The following is a 23,947-nucleotide window of genomic DNA, read 5'->3' as shown; positions in this document are numbered from 1 at the left end:
GCAATGGGGCTGCAGGGACATAGGCCAGATCCCCTTGGCCAGACACGCCTTCCTAGGGTGGGTAGCCTTCATCTCGGGGGCCTTGGGGAGCCCTCAAGGGCTTCAAGCACCGTGTGGGCCGCTGACATCACAGGAAGACCCCGCTTGGTGGCTGCAAGAATGAAGCTGTCTGTTGGGGGTGGGGGAGGGCAGAGCAGCCTCGGCTGTCACAGCGCTCCAGTGCTGAGGTGATCCTGGAGAGCTGGGGGCAGGAGTCCAGGAGCAAGGGACATGAACCTGCAGACCCTGGACAGGGAGGACCCTCGCAGGGGCTCGTGCTGCCTCGCCTGCTCTGTATCAGCCCCACTCACAACCCTAAAGTGTGCATGTGATGCAAGCCCAACCAATCAGAGCCCTGTGACAGGGACCGGCACATGATCTAAGCCAGACCAAGGGATGTGAAGACTGGGGCTTCTGCTAGGGTAGCTGAGTGGGCCTTCCTAGCTGCCACCTGCCGAGGGCTAGCCAGACAGCAGGAACGAGACACAGGCACAGTGGGGCCTGGAGCCAGCTGTACCTGAAGCTCCCACACTTTGGATACCAGGTGCCAGTGAATCCCCTTTCTCCTTAGGCCAGTTGGAAGCAAGATTCTGCTACTGGCAACAAAAGCAATTCTGACCAAGTCAGTGAAGAGGGCCGGAGGCGGGCAGGACTCGGGCCCCATCGTCAGAGAGCCCTCGGTGATGGTTAGGGCTGGAAGTCACAGGCTGGACCCCTGGGCATCCAGGGTGTCATCTGCAGGCGGTGCAGTGGGGACCATGTCCCGGGGGAGGTGGCATTGGAGCCGAGGCTTGAATGTGATACTGACAGATCAAGCTGGAGAGAGGGGCAGGCTAGGAAGGAAAACGGCAGAAGAGGAGGAAGCTGCAAACTCCAGGGCCACCTGGCCCCCAGGAAGTGCAGGGTGGGTGCAAGGCTTGCTGGGACACGCGGGGCCTTGGGAAATGGACATCCCCACCAGGACAAACAGCCACCTGCCCTGGCCTTACCCAGCTAGGCGAGCCAGCAGCCTGGCCCTGCAGCCCTGGGCATGGAGGGCCTCACACCTCCCAGCACCGGGCAGCTCTCTCTGTTGCAGGCATACCTGGCCCCTGTGCACACCTTGCCCCAACCTTGATCAAGTTGCTATCATGCCCGGCTTGGACCCCTGGTCTCCCTGGCTCTCATCTCCCCTGTCCCCCAGGGTCCATGCTCCCTTAAGGAGCAGCAGAGTGCCCTTTAAATATGTAAATCAGGCTGGTCACCCTGCTACTTCACAGCTCCAGGGGCTTCTGGTAGCATCAGAGTGAAATCTAGACTCGCCGCTCTGCCTCTCTCCTGTTCCTTGTGTCATCCACTCTCCCTTGCTCCCAGACTCGGGCCTGCTTGCTGTTGAAGCAAGTTCTGCCATGGGGAGCTCATTCCTGCCCCCGGGCCTTTGCACAGACCACTCAGTGTGTCTGGGAGGCTCTCCCCATAGTGCCTCAGGGTAAGCTCCAGCGTCCCCTCCTGGAGGCCTGTCTGAACCATCTTTCATCGTCCTGCTTGTGTCACCCCACTCTCTCAAGAGTTCTCACTGCCATATGTTGGTCAACTGACTTCCAGCTGGACCCCTATCCCACTTGAGGGCAGGTTTCCACTGCTCCTGCTGGTGGCCCAGTGCTGTGCGCGGGACGGGCAGTCAGTGGGCCTGGTCAGGCAGGGCGTGGGAGGGAGGCCAGGATGTGCTGTGGCACTCACACCATACGGCATCCGCACACGGGGGCTGAGCTGCAGATGGTCTAACCTGGAGCTTTCTTGCTTTTGTGTGTTGATAACGTAAAGATGGAACGCAGCTCCCTGCACAGTTTGTGTTTGCTAACTCTCTATATGTATATAAAACAGACTTCAGTGTTACTAGCCAACCGCTTGGGAAGTGGAAGGAAAACAGAGCAATTAGAGAAAGAGAGAGAGAGAGAGCGAAGCGGATGCTCGCCGAGAAGGTGGCCAAATCTCTGTGCTCAGGTAGAGAGCGGCTCCCGAGGAAGCGGCTCCACCACGGGGTCCTGGGGCAGGCGGGTGGTGGCACGGCGCCTGCCCTGGGATCCAGTCCCCTCCTCCTTGGGGGGAAGCATGGCACAGAGAGCAGCCCCTGCTCCTGCAGCCACAGTGCTGCCCCTTCCAACTTCAGCCCCAGCCCCAGCCCCAGCTGTGGCTCCCCCTGGGTCTTCTCCCAGGAATGTTGCCCCCACTCAGCACTGTGATGCCTCCCAAGCCCCCCCAGCCTTCACTCACACATTTTTCACGCAAATGTTTGAAAGGGGGCGCGCCTCCCTTGTGCCTGTGGGCAGCCTCGTTCTGACAGGCAAAGGGCCCCCAACAAGCAAGCACAGTGCAACTGTGGATGAACCTCTCAAGTGCCGGAAGAATAAAGATGTGGGCTTTCCTGAAAAGGGTGGAGTGTTTACACCGCCATGTGAGCAACCGAATCCCCCCCCCGGAAAATTCCTTGCAGAAGCCTCCAGCGAGTAAACAGTGGCTTCCCAAGGTGGGGGTGGAGGTGGGGGTAGATTGGGGGTGCTGCACTCTGCCGCACAGCTTTCATTACCCACGGAGCTCTGGATCGCCAGGACACAGCAGTGACAAGAAGCAGAGGATCGCAGTGCACTTTGCAATAATAGTTCTTAAGTTCCCTACAGAATACGCACCCCCCCCATTGCTTGTAGGACACCAAACTGTTCCCCCGCCCTGCCCCCGCCCCCTGGGGTGCTGCTGATTGGGAAGAAATGAAGGAAAGTGGGAAATGCACCCCATTTTGCAAACCCTGATCAAACAACTACTTCAGGCAGCAATCATAAAACTATTAGGTGAGCGTTTGATGAATGAATGGACGAATGTATACAGTGAGGGGCTGAGGGGACACTTGACAATGGGGGAGGGGGTTGTTACCACCTGATGCCACTGGCTAATCCTAGCACGATGCGAATGAGACAGCTGGACATCATGGGGTGTGCAGGCAATAACACACATACACACACACACATGCACATACACACACATACACATACACACACATGCACACAAGACACACACGTCACCTCCAGGCACAACTTCAGCCGGGTTTCAAGAGCTTGCTGCATCTGCAGGGGGTCCGGGAAGGAGGGAACGAGCCACACAACTTCATGAAGAAGGAAACTGACCAATGCAGACAGTGAAGTGATTCTGCAGGAAGTGGCTCTGGTTTTGGAGCGAAGACGGACAAGCAGGGGTCTCACCAGGATGCAGAAGACTGAGACCACCACCAGCAAGTGTAGCCGTGGATCCCATGTAAAAGACGGATCTGAAACAAGGGGGGGATTTCATTTGAGATGGAGTGTTGAATGACGCCAAGAATTATTGCTTATTTTGTTAGATGTTACTGGCATGGTGGTTATATAAGAAAACATCTTTACCTTTTAGGAATGCATACGCAGGGCCGGCGCTATGGCATAGAGGGTAAAGCTGCCACCTGCAGTGCCGCCATCCCATATGAGTGTTGGTTCGATTCTGATTCAGCTCTCTGCTGTGTCCTGAGAAAGCAGTAGAGGGTGGCCCAAGTGCTTGGGCACCTGCACCTGTGTGGGAGACACGGAAGAAGCTCCTGGCTAGTGGCTTCGGATCAGCCCAGCTCTGGCCATTGCGGCCATTTGGGGAGTGAACCAGTGGATGGAAGACTTCTCGCTCTCTCTCTGCCCCTGCCTCTGTAACTCTGTCTTTCAAACAAATAAACAAATATTTTTTTAAAAATGCATTCACAAGTATGTAGAAGTGAAATGACATCATGCTTGGAATTCACCTTGAAATTCCTCAGCTGAGAAAAAAAGCCCTGGCCCAGCGCAGCAACTGTGACAACATCCTCCCTATTAAACCAGTGGGAGAAGCATGTGAGTGTTCATGGTGTTATCATGTCTCTACCTGTGTGTATGTTTGAAAATGTTTATAAAGTAAAAACAAAAACAAGGCCGGCGCCGCGGCTCAATAGGCTAATCCTCCACCTAGCGGCACTGGCACACCGGGTTCTAGTCCCGGTCGGGGCACGGATTCTGTCCCGGTTGCCCCTCTTCCAGGCCAGCTCTGCTATGGCCCGGGAGTGCAGTGGAGGACGGCCCAAGTGCTTGGGCCCTGCACCCCATGGGAGACCAGGAGAAGCACCTGGCTCCTGCCTTCGGATCAGCGCGGTGCGCCGGCCGCAGCCTGCCGGCCGCAGAGGCCATTGAGGGGTGAACCAACAGAAAAAGGAAGACCTTTCCCTCTGTCTCTCTCTCTCTCACTATCCACTCTGCCTATCAAAAAAAAAACAAAAAAACAAAAAAACAAAAAAAACAAAAACAAAAACAAAAACAAAACAAAACAAAACAAAAAAACAAACAGGGTGCAGAGATAAAATTGAAGAAAGGTAAGAAAGAAAATACCCAGGACTAGATTTCAGACTTTGCAAAATTTGCATATCCATATGAAATGTCTTGGGGATGAGACCCAGGTTTAAAAATGAAATTCCTGGGGCCGGCGTTGTGACGGATGTAATGGGTTAAGCCACCACCTGCAACACTGTCATCCCATATGAGCGCCGGTTTGAATCCTGACTGCTCCACTTTCAATCCAGCTCCCTGCTAATGTGCCTGGGAAAGCAGTAGAAAATGGTCCAAGTCCTTGTGCCCCTGCACCCACGTGGGAGAACCCAAGAAGCTCCTGGCTCCTGATCGGTTCAGTTCCTGATCGTTGCAGCCATCTGGGGAATGAACCAGAGGGTGGAAGACCTCTCTCTCTGTCTCTCCCTCTCTTTGTAATTCTGCCTTTCAAATAAATAAAAGTAAATATTTCTTTAAAAAAATATGTTTCCTATACACCTTACACACATAGCCTGAAAGTGATTTTACTCAGTGTTTGTAATAATCTTGTGCATGAAACAAGTTTCAAGGCATGGAACTTTCCTCTTGTGGCATCACACCAGTGTTTAAAAAGCTTCGGACTGGGGATCATCTCGGATGTCAGACGAGGGATGCTCAATCTGTAACCGTCTAGAGACGGAAGCAGCCTAGTTGAGAGCAGGTGGCTAGGAAAGGAGGGGATGTTGACAGTGAAGGCGCTGGGGGCTGAGAAACGCTGGGGAATGAGCAGCTTGGGGGTTCACAGCAGGTGCACACGCACCAAAGAAGCCAAAGGCCCGGTGTGTCACCGACAAGGGACGTGAGCCAGTGAGCTGGGATGACGGCGCCCTGGGGAAGAGCCCGCAAGAGCCAGGCAGTGCCCTGTGCACCCAGAGGCCACCTGACACGATGCTACAGCCAGGGTGAAGCTCTTGAATGGTACTGACAAGGGGCAGGTCTCAAGGGATTTACTTCTGAAAGAGATGACACTAGTTGTGCGGTGACAGTGGCATCTTAGCAGGGAAGGGGCATCGAAGGTAGGAGACCTGTTCAGGACGCACACGGAGCAGCCCTCCAGGCAAAGCAGATGGTGGCTTGGTCTAAGGTGGCAGCAGGGAAGGAAGCAGCCTGGAAATATCTGGGGGACCAACGAGCTGCTGGGGCCTGCTGAGGCCTGCAGAGAGCGAGGGCAGGGGAAAATTGAAACGCCAGGTTTGGGGTCTGAGCCACTGAGTGAACGGTGGTGCGGGTTCCTAGGACGGAGCAGCAGGTAGGGAAGTGCCAAGTTCACCCCGGGGCGCAGTATGTGGCAGAGGCTTGGGAGAAGGGTGAGTGGAGATGTCATGTGACTGCCCCAAGGTCCGCTGAGAGGAGGCGTGGGGCTGGGACCCACGTGTCGTGGCCCAGGGGACCGGGCCCTGGCCTCAGCGGCTGCTTCAGGCTTCCTCCTATGGGACGCTCTCCAAGATGGCACCATCCCCCGGGGTGCCAGCCCTCCTGTGACCTTCTGCACCCCGTCCACTGTTTCTCCTCTCCCTTACACTGAACACTGTACTCTGTATTAATTTTAAATAATAACACCTCCCATTATGAGTTTTCTTTTTTTTCTAATTCTCTTCTTGTTCTGCTGCATCAAGAAGTTCTCAGTTTGGAGCTGCGAAGTCCCTATTTTTTAACACAGTCTCTGAAGTTTGCTCAGCTTCTAAAAGATATTACGGCAAAATAGTCATGACCGTTGCTACTCGTGGCATTCAGCTTGTTCACAGCTGCTGCTGCTGCTATCCCTCACCGACCTCCAAAAACTCCTTTCCCATTCAACAGGACCCTCGCCCCAGCCCAAGGCAACCACCAATCAACTGTCTATCTCCATGGGTTTGACTAGTCCAGGGAGCTCCCCGAAGCAGAATTGAAACAGGCTCAAGGCTTGGGCAGACTGTGCCCCACCAGTTCTGCTTTTTTTTTTTTTTAAAGATTTGTTTTTATTTGAAAGTCAGAGTTACACAGAGAGAGGAGAGACAGAGAGAGGTCTTCCATTCGCTGGTTCATTCCCCAGTGGGCCGCAATGGCTGGAGCTGCACTGATCTGAAGCCAGGAGCTTCTTCTGGGTCTCCCATGCAAGTGCAGGGGTCCAAAGACTTGGGCCATCTTCTACTGCTTTTCCAGGCCACAGCAGAGAGCTGGATGGGAAGTGCAGCAGCAGGGTCTCGAACCCACGCTCATATGGGATGGCGGCACTGCAGGTGGCAGCTTTACCCTCTATGCCATAGCGCCGGCCCCCTGCTTTTCCTTATACATCTCTTGGTGCTTTCCTCCCGTTTGTGGCAGGCGAGGCTGATTTCCCACTTAGGGCCAGGACGGTAGATTTTCTCTTCCAAGCCAGTGGATCTGAGTGGGAAATATCATTTGTCACGAAAGGCTAAAGGTGGAGAGGCTCGCCAAGCACAGGAGGAGAGAGAGGTGAGGGAGGGAGGTGGGGGTAGCCCTGGCCTTGAGTGTCGAATCTCCTTTGTGTCCCTAATACCAGCAAAGAATGTACCCCTGACCCCATGCACCCGGCCCCCTTGCCTTCCTATCTCCACCTGGAAGAGGCTTTCTGTCAGGCTCACCTTTGCCCCCACCCATTCATCCATCCATCTATTTACGCAACCAACTTGGCTTCCCAGGACCTGGGCTGGGCTCCGGGGAATGCTCAGGCCCCTAGGACTGGGATCCTATCAGTGTAGCCCCTCCTCAATCCCTTCTTCCTCCTCTCCCTCTTCTTTATTTAAGCCAGACCCTCCCTCATCCAGAACCCTAAAGAAGTAGGCTCTGAGTCAGCTCTGAATTCCTATGTGGGGTTCCAAGGTCAGACAGCAGTGGTCGGGCTGATCCCTACAGGAGGAATGATCCAGAGAGAAGCTGCCCCTTGGAAGAGGGCAGCCTCCTGCTGCTGCTCCTCACAGGTGCAGGCTCTACTTTGCCAAATCGTCCTATTGTTCAGTGAGCCAGAAGCTCTCGTGTCTGCAGGAGCTGGAATTTTTGCGAATACTCTGTGGGCTGCCAGCGTCTGTTTGTGACCTCTGTCCCGTGGTGTTTTGGGTGGTGAGTCCTCTCGGTTAGCATCCGGCTTGCATGCAGAGTGTGTGTGAGATGTCCCTGCAGGGCAGGGCCAAGCCATTCCACCCGTGAATGCTTGGCCCTGGGCAGTGCCGGGCTGGTTCATAAATTGATTCCTGTCGGACCAATGGGAGCCAGGGACAAAGGGGGGTCACCAGGGGTGCCAGGACTGCTGGGGAGTTGAGATAATGAACCCAATGCCTGCTCGCAGACCCAGGCGTGGCACCCCCAGAACCAGGCACCAGCGGATGTATGACCTTAAAGAGAAGGGCCTGTGTGGGCCTGGGGGACCACAGTTAGGCTTTGCCCCAAGGCAGGACAGAGTTGCACAGTTCATTCTCTTTGCTTACTCAGGACACCCATGCAAGTTATGAGAAACCCAACCACAACTGGCTAAATAAAGACATGATAATAATTAATTGGCTCCAGCATCAGGAAAGTTCCCAGTAATCCAGTCTTGTGCTTGATTAGGCCTGGGGGCTAAAGGGGTCAGAAACCTGCCTCCCAGCACCTCTGGCTGTGCACTGCAGACAGGGCTTTCCTCTAAAGGTCAACTTCCGTGGCAAGATGGCCTTGTGGCTCCAGGCCCACTTCCAGGCAGCTTAGCAACACCTGAGGGTTGTCATTGGCCCGGTGTGAGTCATGTGCCTCGGCCTGAACCAATCCTGAAGCCAGGAATGTGGTGCTGTGATTGGGCAAGGCTCCTCTCCCATCAAAGTGCAAAAGAGGGTGGTGCTTAGAGAAAAATGTTGATCCCTGACCAGGAGGAGATGCCAGAGCCTCCCCTCTCCAAGCCCCTGCTCTGCTTTGCAGCTGTGCTTGTCTTCCAAAAACCCAAAAAGAGGAGATTTAAATTAAAGCTGGGGCTATGGTGATCAGGCGCAGAACAAAGCCTTGGCCCACGTGCGCGGGTAGCCTGTGGCTGCAGATCTGCCCCCACCCCCCAACCTGCTCCCTCACCCCCACTCCCGCAAGTCTCTTCCAAGCCATCTCTGTTCTTGCCACCCTGCTGTTAGCAGAGTCTACCCACGGCAGCTGCAACCCCATACTATGTGCAAAGGACACTTTTAACCCTCACTGAACTCTTGATCAGACCCTTCTGTCTAAAGAAGTGTTCCCTGGACCTGCTGCCCAGTGTAAGAGGGGTGAGGCCAGGGCTGGACCCACCCATTGTTTTGTCAGGCCCCCCAGTCGGGGTCTGTCCGTGGCAGTGGGAGCGGAAACTGAGCCTTGGGGAGCGTGGATTGGGGCCCTGGGTGCTGGCTGCCCTGGCAGGCCTGTGCAGGCAGACTTCCCAGGCTGAGCGAGGATGGGAGCCAAGCCTCCAGGGCTTTCCCACACTTGGGCTCCCTGATGCTGGGCTGCAGTCCCTCTCTGGTCCTGCTCAGCCTGCCTGGCCCCCACCCCTCAGCTCCCACTAGGACAGCCTCTTTGGCCCCTTTTCCAGTATTTCCACGTATGGCCTCATCCAGGCAGCCACAGTCGGTCCAACCCTGCCTGACAGCAAAGCCCTGGCTGGAGCTGTGCTCTGCCACCATGATCAACCTGTTCCAGCAGCAAGCCCCTTGCCTTTCTAAGAGGCCTTAAAGGTGCTGGTAAAAGCTATGCCCCAGCTGCCCAGGCAAAGGCACACAGGTCCGTGGATGGGCCCGCATTGCCAGCGGGCAGTTTTCTGGTCCCTGCAGTCTGTCTGGGGCCCCATGTTAAGCAATGCTAGCCGGAAGGACTTCCCCCTTACCCACCCCAGGATCTTACTTAACTTCTGTGTTCTGTCTCCTGTCCTCACCCCTCCACCATCCCTAGGGCATGGATCAGGTACTAAGCCAAGCAAATGTTCCCACCCTTCTTTATGAATAACAGTGATCAATACATATTGAGCACTTACTATGTGCCAGAGACTGTTGCAAGGGCATCATGGATATAAATATATTTATTCCCCCACAGCAATCCTGAGATTGGGACAATAAGAATCACATTTTTTTTTTTTTTGACAGGCAGAGTGGACAGTGAGAGAGACAGAGAGAAAGGTCTTCCTTTTGCCGTTGGTTGACCCTCCAATGGCCGCTGCGGCCCGCGTGCTGAGGCCGGCATACCACGCTGATCCGAAGGCAGGAGCCAGGTGCTTTTCCTGGTCTCCCATGTGGGTGCAGGGCCCAAGCACTTGGGCCATCCTCCACTGCCCTTCTTGGCCACAGCAGAGAGCTGGCCTGGAAGAGGGACAACCAGGACAGAATCCGGAGCCCCGACCGGGACTAGAACCCGGTGTGCCGGCGCCGCAAGGCGGAGGATTAGCCTATTGAGCCACGGCGCGGGCCAGAATCACATGTATTTTAAAGATGAGGAAATTGGGACTGGCATTGTGGTACAGTGGGTTGAGCCACCACCTGGGACACTGGCATACCATATGGGTACTGGTTCAAGTCCTGGCTACTCCACCTCCAATCCAGCTCCCTGCTAATGTATCTGGGGAAGCAGTGGAAGATGGCCCAAGTGCTTAGGCTCCTGCCACCCACATGGGAGACCAGGATGGAGTCCCAGGTCTGGTCCAGGCCTGGCCCAGTCCAGACTGTTGTGGGCATTTGGGGAGTGAACCAGTGGATGGAAGACCTGGCTCTCTCAATCTGTCTCTCTCCCTGTCTCTGAAACTCTGCCTCTCAAATAAATCTTTAAAAAATGCTGACATTGGAGCACAGAGAGGTGAAGGAACTTTGCTGAAGTCTCATGGCAGAGGGGAGGTGCTGCTCTCCCTGCACAGCAGCTGGTCCACCACGGCTGCAGTCTACAATCTCCCAAGACCGAGTGAATGCCCTGCAGCAGACGCAGAATGAAATGAACCCAGACACGCACAGGTGAGCTGCTCCGGCCAACCGGGGATCAGCAGACTTCTAAAGACTCCCAGCTGCTGTGCCGGCTGTTCACACAGCCTTGTCTGGTCTATTGATAAAGCGATTCATTCTCCTGGCTTAGCTGCTCCCTGCTTGATGCAACCTCGGCATCCAAGGCTAGGCCTGATGCCCCCTTCCCACATGAAGTCATAGCTCCAGAATTTTCCCAGCCCAGCCCTTGTTGCTCTGTACGGAAACGACTGCCTCCCTGCCAGACTGGCAACTCCTGAGTGGGCAGTTGTGTCTTGCTTTGTATTTTTTTTTTTTTTTTTTGGAAAACCACTTATTTGATTTTTTTTATGGAAGTACAGATGTTCCATGACTTATCATAGGGTTCCTGTCTGATAAACCCATTGTAAATTGAAACTATCACAAGTCAAAAATGCATTTTAGGGGCCGGTGCTGTGGCACAGCCAGTTAGGCTGCCACCTGGAACACCAGTATCCCATATGAGCTCTGGTTCAAATCCCAGCTGCTCCACTTCCAATCCAGCTCCCTGCTAATGCACTTGGAAAAGCAGTGGAGGATGGCCCAGGTGCTTGGGCCCCTGTACCCATGTGGGAAACCCAGATGAAGCTCCTGGCTCCAGCCTGGCCCCGTTTTGGCTGTTGCAGCCATTTGGGGAATGAACCAGTAGAGATATGTCTCTCTCTGCCTCTTTTTCCACTCTTTCAAATGGATAAAATTTTTAAAGTGTGTTTCATACACCTAATCTGCCGAACATCACAGCTTCTCCATGCATTCATAAATACAACTTGGGTGTCCCCCTTCTTCCAGGCACTACACCAAGGGCTGGGGGTCCCCGCAGCGAGTAGGGCTGAGGCAGGTGCCCTCAGTGACCCGAGGACTCCGAGGCAGAGGCAGAGGCAGGGGCAGGGGCAGGGGCAGGGGCAGGCGCAGGGGCAGGGGCAGGGGCAGGGGCAGGGGCAGAGGCAGAGGCGGGCTCAGAGCTGAGGGGCAGGTTCCAAAGCCCTGAGGTGAGAACGGGCAGAAGGCACATAGGGGAGCTGTGAGGGGCCATGTTGGAGCCAGACTTGGAGCCAGAGGGCGAGGGAGCTCCTCTGAGCCTCAGATGGGTGGCAAGCACCCGGAAGGTTTTAACTGAGAGATGGTTGCACAGGAAGCCCCGGGTCAAGGAGGCCTTCTGCCGCTCTGGCTTCTGGGGCAGGGCCCAGATGGAAGACCGTACATGGAAGGTGCTGGAATGAGTGGAACGAAGGAAAGAACAAATGCACTGGCAGACGGACACACACAGAGGGCACCAGACGCGGCTCCCAACGGCCCAGGTTCTAGGCCCAGGCCCCGGGCGCTGTGACCTTGGGGACATCCCCGCCCTGACACGCAGGGCCCGGAACCCGGCGTCTCAGGGGCGGGGAAGACGTGCCAGGCGGGACGGTGCGCGCGCGGCAGCGGCGGCGGCGCGCGGCAGCCCCGGGGACAGCGGGTGCTGTGGGCCGCACGCTCTCCCGCATCGGCCACGCCAGACGCGCTGGGCCCGAACCCGGCCGCTCGCCGTGTTTACATTCCACCCGCGCCCGCCACGCGGCTTGCTGCCACTCCGGCGCCGCTCGGCCCCGCCCCTCCGCGGCGCTCGCGCCAGACTTCTCCCGCGTTGCGCCCGGCGCGGCCCCGCCCTTCTCCGCGCGCGCCGGCCCGCTCTCCCGCGTCCCGCCCCGCGCAGGCCCCGCCACGGCCCTCTGGCTCCGCCCACCACGTCCCGCGTCCTGTCCGTCTGGCGCGCAGGCCCTGTCACTTGGCCCCGCCCCTCGCGGCATCTGCGCGAGGCCCCGCCCCGCGGCCCGCCCCCGGCGGTAGCCCCGCCCCCGCGGCCCGTGCACCTCGCTGGCCGGCGCGGCGGCGGAGGCGGTTCTGAGGGCAGCCGCTGGGCGGGCCCGCGCCCTTGGGCTGGCTCTGAGGGGCTCGGAGCCGGGACGGGGCGGGGCGGAGGCTGCGGGGAGGCGCGAGGGCGGGCCGGGGCCGGTTCCGCGCGCAGGGATTTTTAAATGTCCCGCTCTAAGCCGGGCGCAGGAGCAGCCGGCTCGGCCGCCAGCGCGGTGTAGGGGGCAGGCGCGGATCCCGCCACCGCCGCGCGCTCGGCCCGCCGCCGCCTCCCGGCTTTCCGCTCGCCTGCCGCTTCCAGCCTCCTGGCTCCTGCCCCGGCTCGTGCGCCGCTGTCTGCCGCCGGGACGGCTTCGGGTAAGCGCCCCGCCGCGGGCTGCTGGGACGGGCGCCGCGGGGCGACTTCGCGAGCGCCCGACCCGGGCCGGGGTGGGGGTGGGGGTGGGAGTGGGGGTGGGGCGGGTCGCCGGGTCCCGGGGGCATCAGCGCGGGGTGCCCTGGGGCAGGGTGGCCCGGAGATGGGGTAGGGAGAGGTGTTGAGGGGAGGCTGAGGCAGCCCCGGCCCCTAGGGAGGTGATGGGTTGGCGGGGGGGGGGGTCTCGGGATATCCAGGGCCTTCCCCATCCCGGGCTCGGACCCGGGATCGCAGGCTGCGGGCGGCGCGGCGGGTGACAGGCCACCCCGGGCCCATCGGCCATTTTCCCGGCCGGCCCGGGAGGCTCCCGCCGCCGCCGCCACCCGCGCGGGAGGGGGAGGGGTGCCCGGGGCCAGCCCTTAGGCTCTGGCCCCCGCGGCCTGCGGCGCTCACCTCGCTGCCCACTTGGTGCCCCCAGGCCCGAGGTGCTAGCTGGAGCCCCGCGCCATGCCCAGGGAGAGGAAAGAGAGGTGAGTGGCCCGGCCGCAGTGGGACAGGGAGGGTGTGCGGCGGTGGGGGAGGGGCGGCCGGGGTCGGGGGAGGGCTCACCCCTGCCTCGGTGCCACCCTGGCTCTGCAGGGATGCGAAGGAACGGGGCACCATGAAAGACGACGGCGGCAGCGACTTCTCTGTCCGGTCCAGGAAAAGGAAGGCAAATGTGGCCGTTGTGAGTACAAAGGAGACAGGTTGGGGAGAAGTCCTAACCCCTCCATCTTACCTGGGTACCAGGCTGGGGTTTGCCTCGGATTTGCTGCAGGGGGTTGAGGGTGTGGGTGGGCTCTTTGGGGCAGAAACGGTGCTCACACTCTAATCGACTATCCCCCCTTTTCTCTGTGTGTTTTTGTCTTTGGGTTGTTTGGTGTGCGTCCTTGGGGGGTGGGGGTGGTTCTGTGTTAGTTTTTGCAGGATCCAGATGAGGAAATTGCCAAGATTGACAGGACTGTGAGAGGCCAGTGCGGCAGTCAGGTAGGTGTGCTGGAGGCTTGGGCCTGCCTGGAGGGCCTCCCACCGACCCTGAGTCCAGAGGCCTTCCCAGGTCTCCTCTCCTGCTGAGGACCCTGGCTTAGAGTTCTTCCCTGTCCGCACCCACAGTGTGCCCGAGCATGCGCTGGTCTTGGGATTCCTGGCTGGTCCTCTCTGAGGGCGCATGGTGTGCCGGGAAGACCCAGAGTGGACCTGGAGTCCTCTCTGTCCTCTCCTGTGGCCCAGGAGGAAGCGGAGTCCTGTGTGGGGGCAGCGTTGGGCCCACCACCTATTCCCCACAGCCAGTGAATTCTGTGTGTGTGAGCAGCCACCGCTCCTCTGTTCACACCTGTGGCTTATGGTCATGGTGCTTTAGGACTTCTCCCATCCCCTTTAGGTCAGGTTACAAACTGCTTCCCTTTCTGGCCCCAGAAATTCTCGCAGCCCATCTAGCGAGGACCTACATGGATCCGTGCTGCCCGGGCCTTGCCCTGGCTACAGCAGGAGTGTGATGTGTGTGTCTCAACGCTTTCCTTATTGACGACTGCATTTGTCTTTCCCCTCCTCAGGGAGTTCCTGCCAACTTCCCTGCATGCAGCGTGATATCGTTGTAATATCAGAAGTTCCGTGCAGAAAGAGCTTGCATTATCTCTTTACCTCCAGAAATGGCTGGAGACTGTAGTTACGGCCCCAGTGTGGGAAGGAGCCTATCTCCAAGCTAGCTGGTCAGGCCTTCTGACTCTGCCACTGATAAAAGCTGAGCGGGACGCGCTTTGACCTGAGCACACTGCCCCAGCTAGTTTAGCAGTGGGCAGCACCTCGCTTTGTTGAGATCAGGAGCCATGCGCCTGGTTTCAGGCATGAAGGGCTTCGAAGGGTGGGCCACGTTGTTGCAATGGCATTTGTCACTGTGCTAAGACTCCACTAAGCACTTCTGGGGAGGACCCAATGACTATTGAAAAGGGGTGGATTTCCTTGTCTGTTGGAAATACTTAACTCTAGCAAAGGAAACAAGACAGCACATCCCCAAATATTCTCCTTTTTTCCCCCATTTAAAAAAAAATAAACTTTTAATCAAGCAGGTTGATTTTGTGGGTGTTGTAAAATGAATCTGTACTTGGTGAAATTCAAGGTAAACCCCAGGGGTGTTTTGAAGAGAAGACAAATTTGCAAGTGAAGATGAAGCAGAGCCATCCATGCTGAGTTCTTGGAGTTTTGTTAGAGCTGTGTCTGTTCTCAAGGATAACCTGAGCAGCCCTGGGGCGCCCGAGACAGGGCTGGCTCTGCCCTGGATGTTAGGGAGGTGATACCTGCGACACAGGGATAACCAGGCCATCTCCATGAGAAGGCGGGTTCATGGTTGTGCATGCTCATGTTAGCAGGTTTCTGCACATTTTATGGAGAAGACAGCTTGAAAATTATCCATGTGTCTTTGGTATTTGGAGTTTGGGGTTACAACAGAGCCTATTGCCTGTTTACGCAGAATTTCGCTGTGGAGATTCACAGTTCAGCCAACTATTAACAACCTTGAGCCGCTAAGAGCTAGCGTGCTGAATTGAGTGTGTCTGTTCCATGGCCACATGCAGCCTTTGACCGTTGTCATTTTAGGTTGTTCTGAAGATCCTTTTGTCACATCTCCTTAGCATGTCTGTTTTGTTAAGTTGTACGTGAGGCCCAGCTTTTGTATCTGAAGCAGAATCTGGGCTATTAGTTCCTTCTCCGAAGCTTCTGCGTGAGGAACAGCGGCACCGAGAGATGGGGTTGGTCAGGAACTCGCAGCGGGGCTCTTGCTGTTAGCCCGTTCCTTCCTAAGTGCAGTCAGAGGGGTTGTGCTTCCTGTGAAACTTGGTGTAGACCTAGTTACAGAACACCGACTTCATTATCCTCAGCCACTGGTTCCGAGAAAGGCCAGCTTCAGAAACCATGACTGTTTGAGGTCCATCTCGCTTGTCTTTGGGCCTTGCTTCGTTAATCTCCAAAGCCTTGTTCTCAGAGGTGCCGTCTTGCTGGGGGCAGTGGTGCCCAGCTCGTACCTTCCAAACTGAAACTCCTTGGCTGAAGAGCAACTTCTAGCAGGTGTAACGTGAGCCTCTTCGAGTCCAGGAAATGCTACCAGCACAGGATGCTGGAACTGAAAGGAGTGGCCTTTCTCACACAGCTGTTGGCAGGGGCTGTCATGGATAATTTGCATGCTCAATTCTTTGTACGCTGGCTAGGGGAAGAGCTTTATCCAGCTTAGCTCCTCTCGCTGAAGTGCTGGGGCTGCCTCTGAAGGTGGGGGTGTGCTGTGGTGCGAGCAGGCATTGTCTTTAGGGCCCAGGTGTCCTCTTTCGTGGGTAGTCACCCCAGCTGTCTGCTTTGTAAACTAGTCGACAGTCAGGGTCTCTGCTTTCAGAAAAAATGACAGGGGTCAGACTTTCCCAGTGGGATCAGCTCCCTAGTTACTCTTTTCTAAGTGTCACAAGTAAAACTTTGGGTTCTTTGCAGAGTAGGATGGCAAACAGTAGCTTTAAAAAGAAAATACTGTAAGTGACAACATGACCTTGGTCTTTTCCAAATGTTGATGGTTACAACTGGGCATTTGAAATCTTGCAGAGAAGCCCAGTGCTTCGGTCTTTAATGATGAGTTATGTATCTGATGTGTGAGTGGGGCTCTGGGGTAGGACTTAGGTTTTCCAGGGCACCCAAGTGCTATCTGCATGGACTTGGTATGACCTGTGCCCGTCACTTGATGTGATTTTAGCCAGGTGGACGTGCATTTTGTCTTGTCAAGAGTTAAGGAAAACAAAAGGTCTCCATTGTTGAATGTATTCGGCTGGTCCCGTAACTAAAGGAAGATGGCACATTGGACAGATTTGTTTTTAAAATGAAGATGCTGTATTAAAGATGACAGCCAATTTGTATTTTTGATCTTTTTTAATGTGTGAATATGGGGTGCTATGTAAATATCTTTATTGAAAATTCTGTTTCACTTTTAAGACCTTTTAGATTAGTTGTGTCTGTAAAAGGGCAAGTTTTTGGAGCAGGCATTTAACCTAGTGGTTACGAGGCCCACATTGCACACCCTGGAGCGCCTGAGTCCGAGCCCAGGCTCTCTCTTCTGATTCCAGTTTCCCACTGATGCTACTGGGAGGCAGTATTGGGTTCCTGTCATCTGTGTGATAGACCTGGACAGTGCTCCTGGCTTCTAGCTCTGGTCATTGTGAGCATTTGAGGAATGAACCAGCAGAAGAGAGCTCTCTGTCTCTCAAAAAAAGAAAAAAATCTCTAAATTTGGACCAGATAATCCCACAGTGCATCTTTTAAGCACTTGGGAAGTCATGCTCAGTATCTGAGCTGCAAATTCATTTGTGCTTTTTGTTTTTGTAAAATAAGAGCTGCTTGCACTTGTATTTTGCTCTCCTGTGTCCATTTTGCTTGCAGAAGAACCTCATTTTTATCCTGATATGGAGGCTAAGATGCTCCTGGTTGCCTGGTTTTCTTGGGAATTCACTGCCTAGACTCTGGAGTTAGTGACAGATGAAAGCCTGGAGTCATCCTGCGGCTTGTACTTCCCATGTCATCTCCAGTTTCAACTTCGAACCTCTGGGGAGGGTGACGGAGATATTTTTTGAAGTGCTCACTAATATAAAACTAGCTGGTTGACATGAAACATTCTACACTTTGCTTTCCCCTGGCAGCCGTGGGACAGCGATGCAGTATGTGCAGACCCCTGCTCCTCGATCCCCACACCCGACAAGGAAGAGGATGAGCCGGTCTACGCCAACTCCACGTTTGATCCTCATAGCTTGGCACCAGCCAGAGCTTCGCCGCTGCCTGTTCTGAAGTGAGTGTTGGGTTTGCCACGTGGCTTCAGGCCTCTCACTCCACGTTGTTAGTCCGTACTGACAGCTGTGTGGTTTGTGTTTGTTTGTTTGTTTGTGGTAGCTGGGCAAATAGAGAGGAGGTCTGGAAAATCATGTTAAACAAGGAAAAGAAGTACTTAAGGGATCAGCACTTTCTGCAGCGACACCCTCTTCTGCAGCCTAAAATGCGAGCGATTCTTCTGGACTGGCTAATGGAGGTAAGCTTGCAGCTTCCCGTTCACTGGAAGCATTGACCATTTCTAGATTTTTCTTTGCTGTTCTGATTCTGTGTGTGTTTGATTCCATTGAGACACTCTGTATCCCTGAAGCTATGTGACCTTTTTTGGTCTACCTTAAAAGAATTTCTTCTTTTTTCCTTTTAAAGATTTATTCATTTGAAAGGCAGAGTTACAAAGAAAGGGAGAAACAGAGACTGAGATATCTTCCATCCACTGATTCACTCCCCAAATGACCACATGGCCAGGGCATGGCCAGGCCAAAGTCAGAGCCTGGAACTCCATCTGGGTCTACCATGTGGATGTCAGGGGCCCAAGCAGTTGGGCCATCTTCTCCTGCTTTCCCAGGCCATAGCTGAGAGCTGGATCAGAAGTGGAGCAGTGAGGACTTGAACCAGCACTCAAGGGATGCCAGCATTGCAGACAGTGGCTTAATATGCCACATCACAGTGCCGGCCCCTTAAAAGAATTTCTAAAATATCTTTACCCTTTAGATATTTTAAAGTTGGCATCTACTTTTTTTCCATCAAGTTCAAGTAGTTGCAAAGGTATTTCCAATAAATTGTAAATATTGATATTTGAACTTTGTTCATTAAGTTGCTTTTGACTGTATCTGCTGGAATGTGAATATCAGCTGTTTGATAGTGCTATCATAAATTGTAAAAATGTGTGAACACCCTTATCTTTCAAAGTCTGATCTGGCATTGTTCCTCTGTGACTGCTGGGAGTGCATTTCCCTTTCCCTACAGAATGGTATCCTTACAAAAAAGCTCACATCTTTTATTGATCATACTGTTGTCCTTCTGCAACAGTTGATCAAAAGAACAAGTTATTACAGATTACCAAGAGGCTTGTTAAACATACAAAGTGAAATCTTATCAGCAGTGCACCTGTTCCTGGGATGGACTGTGAGTGACTTACAGACAGTGCCTGGAGTAAGGGCTGGGGGGAGCTCCGTGGATACCCCTGTAAGGTGGGTGGGTGAAGTGGAAGGACAGCTCAGGCAGGTCCCTGGAGGAGAGAACACTTGTGCAGATGATGAGGGTCTGGCTTCCTGGAAGTGACCCATGCCATGTGCCCCTTTGCAGTCGGCCATTTCCAGGGCTATGTGTGCCCCGCTGTGCTAGTCCTACAGGTGAATCCCCTGCTGCCCCTTGCCTTCAGTGTGCCCTCATCAGGCCAGTCAGTCACTTTGTGGTATTTGCCAGCCATATTTTCTTGGTAGCATTTGTGTGGACTAGAAGCAGAAGAGTTCAGCATTCCTCATACTTTGTAGGAATGTTTCTATGAAGAGCTAAATGTGGTTGGGGCTGGCGCTGTGGCACAGCAGGTTAATCCACCACCTATGACACTGGAGACCCTTATCAAAGCTCTGGGTCCAGTCCTCGCTGCTGTACTTCCAGTTCAGCTCCCTGCTGATGTGCCTGGGTAAGCAGCAGCAGATGACCCAAGTACCTGGACCTCTGCCACCCCTGTGGGAGACCCGTATGGAGTTCTAGGCTCCTGGGTTCAGCTTGGCCCACCGCCACCATTGCATCTCTGTCCATCTCTCCTCTCTCTGTCACTCTGCCTTTTAAAAAAAAAAAAGAAGCTAAATATGGTCTCGCCTGGACCTTAGAAATAGGCCTAGGTGATTGATAGAATTTTGTTCTTAATTTTTAAAAAATTTATTTTTATTATGTATTAAGGACAGAATAATGGAGAGAAGAGAGAAAAACAGATCTTCATCTACTGGTCTATTCCCCAGATGGTTGCAGTGACTAGGGCTGGGCTAGGCTGAAGCCAGGAGTTCCATGCAGTCTCCCACGTAGGCAGCAGGGATCCAAGTTCAAGCACTTGGGTCCTCATCTGTGTGAAACACAGCAGCAGGGACTTGAACCAGTGCTCCAGTAGCATTGCAGGCAGCCGCTTAACGCACTGTGCCATGATGCCTGGCCCCTCGTGGGGTTTCCTGGCAGTATTCTGAGTATGGTTTTTCTGGCTCCTCTTCTGCATGTTCACTCCGTGATCTGCACTTCCATGAGGTGGCTTGGAGAGGAGTGACAACGGTGGTGTCACATGGAGCTCTATACGCATAACCAGGCATTCGATGGTGGGCAACTGAGGTCTAATATTTTCTCCGTCCATTCAATCCCATCGCGTGTGCTTTTGCACCAGGCTCTTGTGAGGCGGGCAAGGCAAGCATTGTCCTAGTTTTGAAGTTTGAGAAATCTGAAGTGCAATCCAAGTGAGAGCCAAATCTAAAGCCTGGGTCTCTGGGTCACTTGTTTAGTGCTTTCTAGAACAGCTTTTGCCTCCTGGGATTTATAGTGGTTTGGGCATGCTGTTGTCCTTACGTACATTTGCATTGCCGCTGTTCGACATTCTTATTGGTATTGCTCAGGTGGGAGGAAATGTCTCCACGTCATAATGAAATTTATAATCCAGGGCGGCGGCGGCGGTGGGGGGCAGCATTCTTTGAGAACCTGCAGTTCCGTTCTGTTTTGGTTCTTTTCCATGACAATTCTGTGGCCCATGAATGTTTGTTCTGTGGTTACATGATCACAGAACACTTTGTCCTTATATCCGAGTTCCAGGTTCTTTGTCATCTCTCGTGATTGGTTATACCAAGTTGTTTTTGCTGTTGTTCAAGTACCTGTTCTGAAACGCACTGAATATTTTTCAGGTGTGTGAAGTCTATAAGCTTCACAGGGAGACATTTTACTTGGCACAGGATTTCTTTGATCGGTACATGGCCACACAAGAAAATATTGTAAAAACACTTCTACAACTTATTGGGATCTCATCTTTATTTATTGCTGCCAAACTCGAGGTAAATCATTTTCAGTATTTGTTCTATAACAATGTGTTTCATGAGCATTGCTAAGATTAGGGCACAAGATCAACCACTTGTCTATAATACATATCCTACATTTGTCTACTTTGAGACACATGCCCAGAGGGCTGGAACCCAGCTGAGCAGAGAGGTGGAGTGAGTATATGGAATACTTGGGTTGATGCAGCTACCTTAACCACAAAATTGTGAAAAGACAGAGAAAAGTGAGCTTTGAACCACCAGGAGCCAGTTTTGAGGGTCAGGCGTTCGGCCTAGCAATTAAGATGCCAGCTGAGGCCCCCACATCGCACACTGGAGCACCCAGATTTGATGCCGATTCTGGCTCCTGACCCCAGCATCCTGCTGGTGCAAACCCTGGGATTTGTAAATGGGTTCCTGCCACCCACGCGGGGGACTCCAGTTTGGCCCTGGCCCGGCCCTAGCTGTTGTGGGCATATGGGGATTGAACAAGCAGATAAGAGCTTTTTTTCTCTCTCTGCCTCTCAGATAAATAAAAATGTAAATAATAACTGACCCTCATGGAAAAAAAAAAGTAAATTTTTGGGTGATTACAGAAGAGGCTATGGGCCAAACTTTCAGACATGTAGTTCAAAAAGATACTGAGAAGATGAGAATTTCAAACTCCAGTCATGAGGACAGGTCGGGTTTATGCGGAGAGAGTGTCCCTTCCTTTGCAGTGAGCGGATTGTGAGGCACCGGCGGGACCCCTGAACTGTCCCACAGGGAGCCCTCTCCTTCCGCGCCAGGCGGGTGCGGCGGAGGCCGAAGCTGTTTTGGAGATGGGCCTTTTGCTCACCGTCCCGTCCTTTCGTCCTCTTCTAGGAAATCTACCCTCCGAAGCTGCACCAGTTTGCTTATGTCACCGACGGGGCTTGTTCAGGGGACGAGATTCTTACCATGGAATTAGTGATTATGAAGGTAGGTTACAAGTTAAGTTTTCGGCCATTTCTTAAACACACACGTAATGTCTTTTCCTCGTGAGAGGGGCGTGCCTCTGGTGGGTGCTCGCCGGCTGGCCACACTGTGGCATGAAATGTGGCTGTATTTTGAATTTCTTTTCTCAACCGTGGGTCTCCTTTCTGTTTCCCTCTAGGCCCTTAAGTGGCATTTAAGTCCCCTGACCATTGTGTCCTGGCTGAACGTCTACATGCAGGTTGCGTACCTGAATGATGTGTGTGAGGTGCTACTGCCACAGTATCCCCAGCAAATCTTCACACAGATTGCAGAGGTAGGCGGCCACCCCGCAGCCAGGGCGAGGACCCACAGGGGCGCGTGCCGGCCGCCCACCTGCCACAGTGGTCTTTTCTTCTCCTTCTCTGTAGCTTTTAGATCTCTGTGTCCTGGATGTCGGCTGCCTAGAATTTTCCTATGGTGTCCTCGCTGCCTCCGCCTTGTACCATTTCTCGTCATCCGAGTTGATGCAGAAGGTGTCAGGTATGTTTGCCTCGCGGTGAGCTCGCAGGCAGGCTGTGTTGAACTTAGCACGCTCGGGCTGAGCCTGCGCCTTCTCTCCATTGCAGGGTATCAGTGGTGTGACATCGAGAAGTGTGTCAAGTGGATGGTTCCATTTGCCATGGTTATAAGAGAGACAGGAAGCTCCAAACTGAAGCACTTCAGGGGGGTTCCCGCCGAAGACGCGCACAACATACAGACCCACATCAACAGCTTGGATTTGCTGGTCAGTGCTCTCCCTGCTTAGTCTCCCACTCACTGTCCTCCAGGCAGGCTCCAGATGCCCCACAGAAACGTCTGTTCTTCTCAGTCCTTGAAAAAGAGAAACTCGGAGCAATAGGCGCTGTGTTCCATGCTGCTCGACCCCTCGCCCACCTCGGGAGAGGCTTCTGGTTGCTGCCACCTGGCCCCGTGCTCCCACTCTGACACTTCTGCCTTTGGTTCTTGTCCACAGGACAAAGCCCAAGCAAAGAAAGCCATATTGTCGGAACAGAATAGGATGTCGCCTCTCCCCACTGGGGTCCTCACCCCCCCACCGAGCAGTAAGAAGCAGAACAGTGAGCAGGGAACAGTGTGACCACCCCAGCATCCTGCACCAAAGACAGCCGTGCGGAAGTGCCTGCTGCGGGTTCTTCGTCTGCTGCCGCAGAGGCGCGCATTAGCTTTTACAGAGATTTAAATGGAGGAGCACAGCTCTTCCACAGCAGAAGTATTTCTGTGGATGACATTGGACAGGGAGAAGTGGTTTTTATTGAATGCTTAGGTTTTTTTTTTTTACTGAGTGGGTCAAGTACACCAGCCACCTCCAGAACACCAATGAGTGCTCCCGATGCTGCTACGGAGGGTGATACTTGACTTGACTGTTCTCGTGGCGATAAAGGCTTGAAGTTGAGGAGCACCGCTGTTGCAGCTGGGCTCCCCCTGGGTGTTCTGGGTGCATTGTGTGAAGTGGAGCAGGTGGCTATGAGCTAGCACGGTGACGCCGAGCCCACGGCCAGCCAGGCTGGGGCTTGCCCCCTTCACACTATCAGTCGACAGCGTACAATGCCTCTTATGAACTTGTTTTCTAAGTGCTGCTATGTCTCTCCGTTTTTTAATAAAGAAAATACTGTCTTTGAGACAGCTGGTTTTATGAGCTATGTCTGGTAATTTAAGTAAGAAGTCAAACATTTAGTGTGCCTGTAATCAAATTCTGATTCTTGGCTTCATGCTTCTTGAAGCTCAAGTCTTTGAAGCAAACACATTGGAAAGAAAACCTTGGGAGTGAGCTTCTGGGGTGGCCCTGACTGCCTTCTGAGGCCCCCGGGCTGGGAGTGAGGCTCCTATGTGGTCTTCCTCTCACGGTAGCCTGCTCATCCTGGTCACTGGGCCTCGGTAGCAGCAGTGCTGAGTCATGTCCACATCCGTCAGGATCCGTGGGTTTGATTTCTTCCCTGGGACTGCTTAAAGGTCTGCAAGAATCTGTAATTAGTATTATTTAATAACCTTTCGCCCTGGCCCAGATCCTCACCTGAAGAATTGATTGAGTTTTGTTGGAGAACTTGTTAGCACAGTAGCCTGAAAATATGCTCTTAAGCAGAAGATGCCGAGTGACGTTGCGTGTGGCTCAAGGCCATGATGTCTGCGTTTAGTCTGCGCCCCGGCCGTCGATGAGGTCGCCAAGTGCCTTGCTAGCGGTCCCTGTCCACTTGAAGTGAACAGCTCGCCTTGCTCCTTGTTGGACAGCCCCCGTGGGCTTGTCTACAGTGTGCTGCACTCCAGAGTGCTCTGGTGTGCTGGGGGGGGAGGGTGGGTGAGCAAATAAATACCACTTATTTCCAATTTGTTCTTTTATCTTTGTGAAAATCTGTAAAAAGAGAAGGACGTTTACACCTGTCCAATATTTGTATGAGATTGGAAAGAGCCTATTTTTGACATGGATGTTGTAGTTGTGGCAAATTTTGATACTGTTTTCCTAATAAATGCATTCTAAATCTA

The 23,947-nt window shown here is 53.9% G+C and overlaps 1 protein-coding gene across 5 annotated transcripts; it reads left to right on the top strand.

The window, feature by feature from the left end:
* The first annotated feature begins 12,255 nt into the window (after window positions 1–12,255).
* On the top strand, window positions 12,256–23,947 carry CCNE1 (cyclin E1). Of its 5 annotated transcripts, none has more exons than XM_002721146.5 (12): window positions 12,260–12,580; window positions 13,057–13,108; window positions 13,218–13,305; window positions 13,536–13,604; window positions 17,282–17,427; window positions 17,529–17,664; window positions 20,348–20,494; window positions 21,341–21,436; window positions 21,612–21,746; window positions 21,841–21,952; window positions 22,039–22,196; window positions 22,425–23,947. In XM_002721146.5, exons 2-12 carry the CDS (start codon window positions 13,086–13,088, stop codon window positions 22,545–22,547), a joined length of 1,233 nt encoding a protein of 410 aa, XP_002721192.2. In that variant the 5' UTR covers window positions 12,260–12,580; window positions 13,057–13,085; the 3' UTR covers window positions 22,548–23,947. The 5 variants fall into 5 exon arrangements, with proteins under 5 accessions (XP_069918121.1, XP_069918122.1, XP_002721192.2 ...); XM_070062018.1 differs by lacking the exon at window positions 12,260–12,580 and adding an exon at window positions 12,666–12,746; XM_070062020.1 differs by lacking the exon at window positions 13,536–13,604 and having other exon boundaries at window positions 12,256–12,580.

The sequence above is a fragment of the Oryctolagus cuniculus genome, chromosome 18, assembly GCF_964237555.1.
Source record: "Oryctolagus cuniculus chromosome 18, mOryCun1.1, whole genome shotgun sequence".
Taxonomy (NCBI): domain Eukaryota; kingdom Metazoa; phylum Chordata; class Mammalia; order Lagomorpha; family Leporidae; genus Oryctolagus; species Oryctolagus cuniculus.
The sequence above is the reverse complement of the archived record's forward strand: the minus strand, read 5'-3'. Positions and strand labels throughout refer to the sequence as shown.

Bases quoted from the DNA above. Each gene is read 5' to 3' on its own strand.
- CCNE1 (XM_002721146.5), top strand. From the start codon at position 13,086: ATGCCCAGGGAGAGGAAAGAGAG. The intron at 20,495-21,340 runs GTAAATCATTTT...GTCCTCTTCTAG, and splicing joins TTATTGCTGCCAAACTCGAG to GAAATCTACCCTCCGAAGCT. The intron at 22,197-22,424 runs GTCAGTGCTCTC...TCTTGTCCACAG, and splicing joins TCAACAGCTTGGATTTGCTG to GACAAAGCCCAAGCAAAGAA.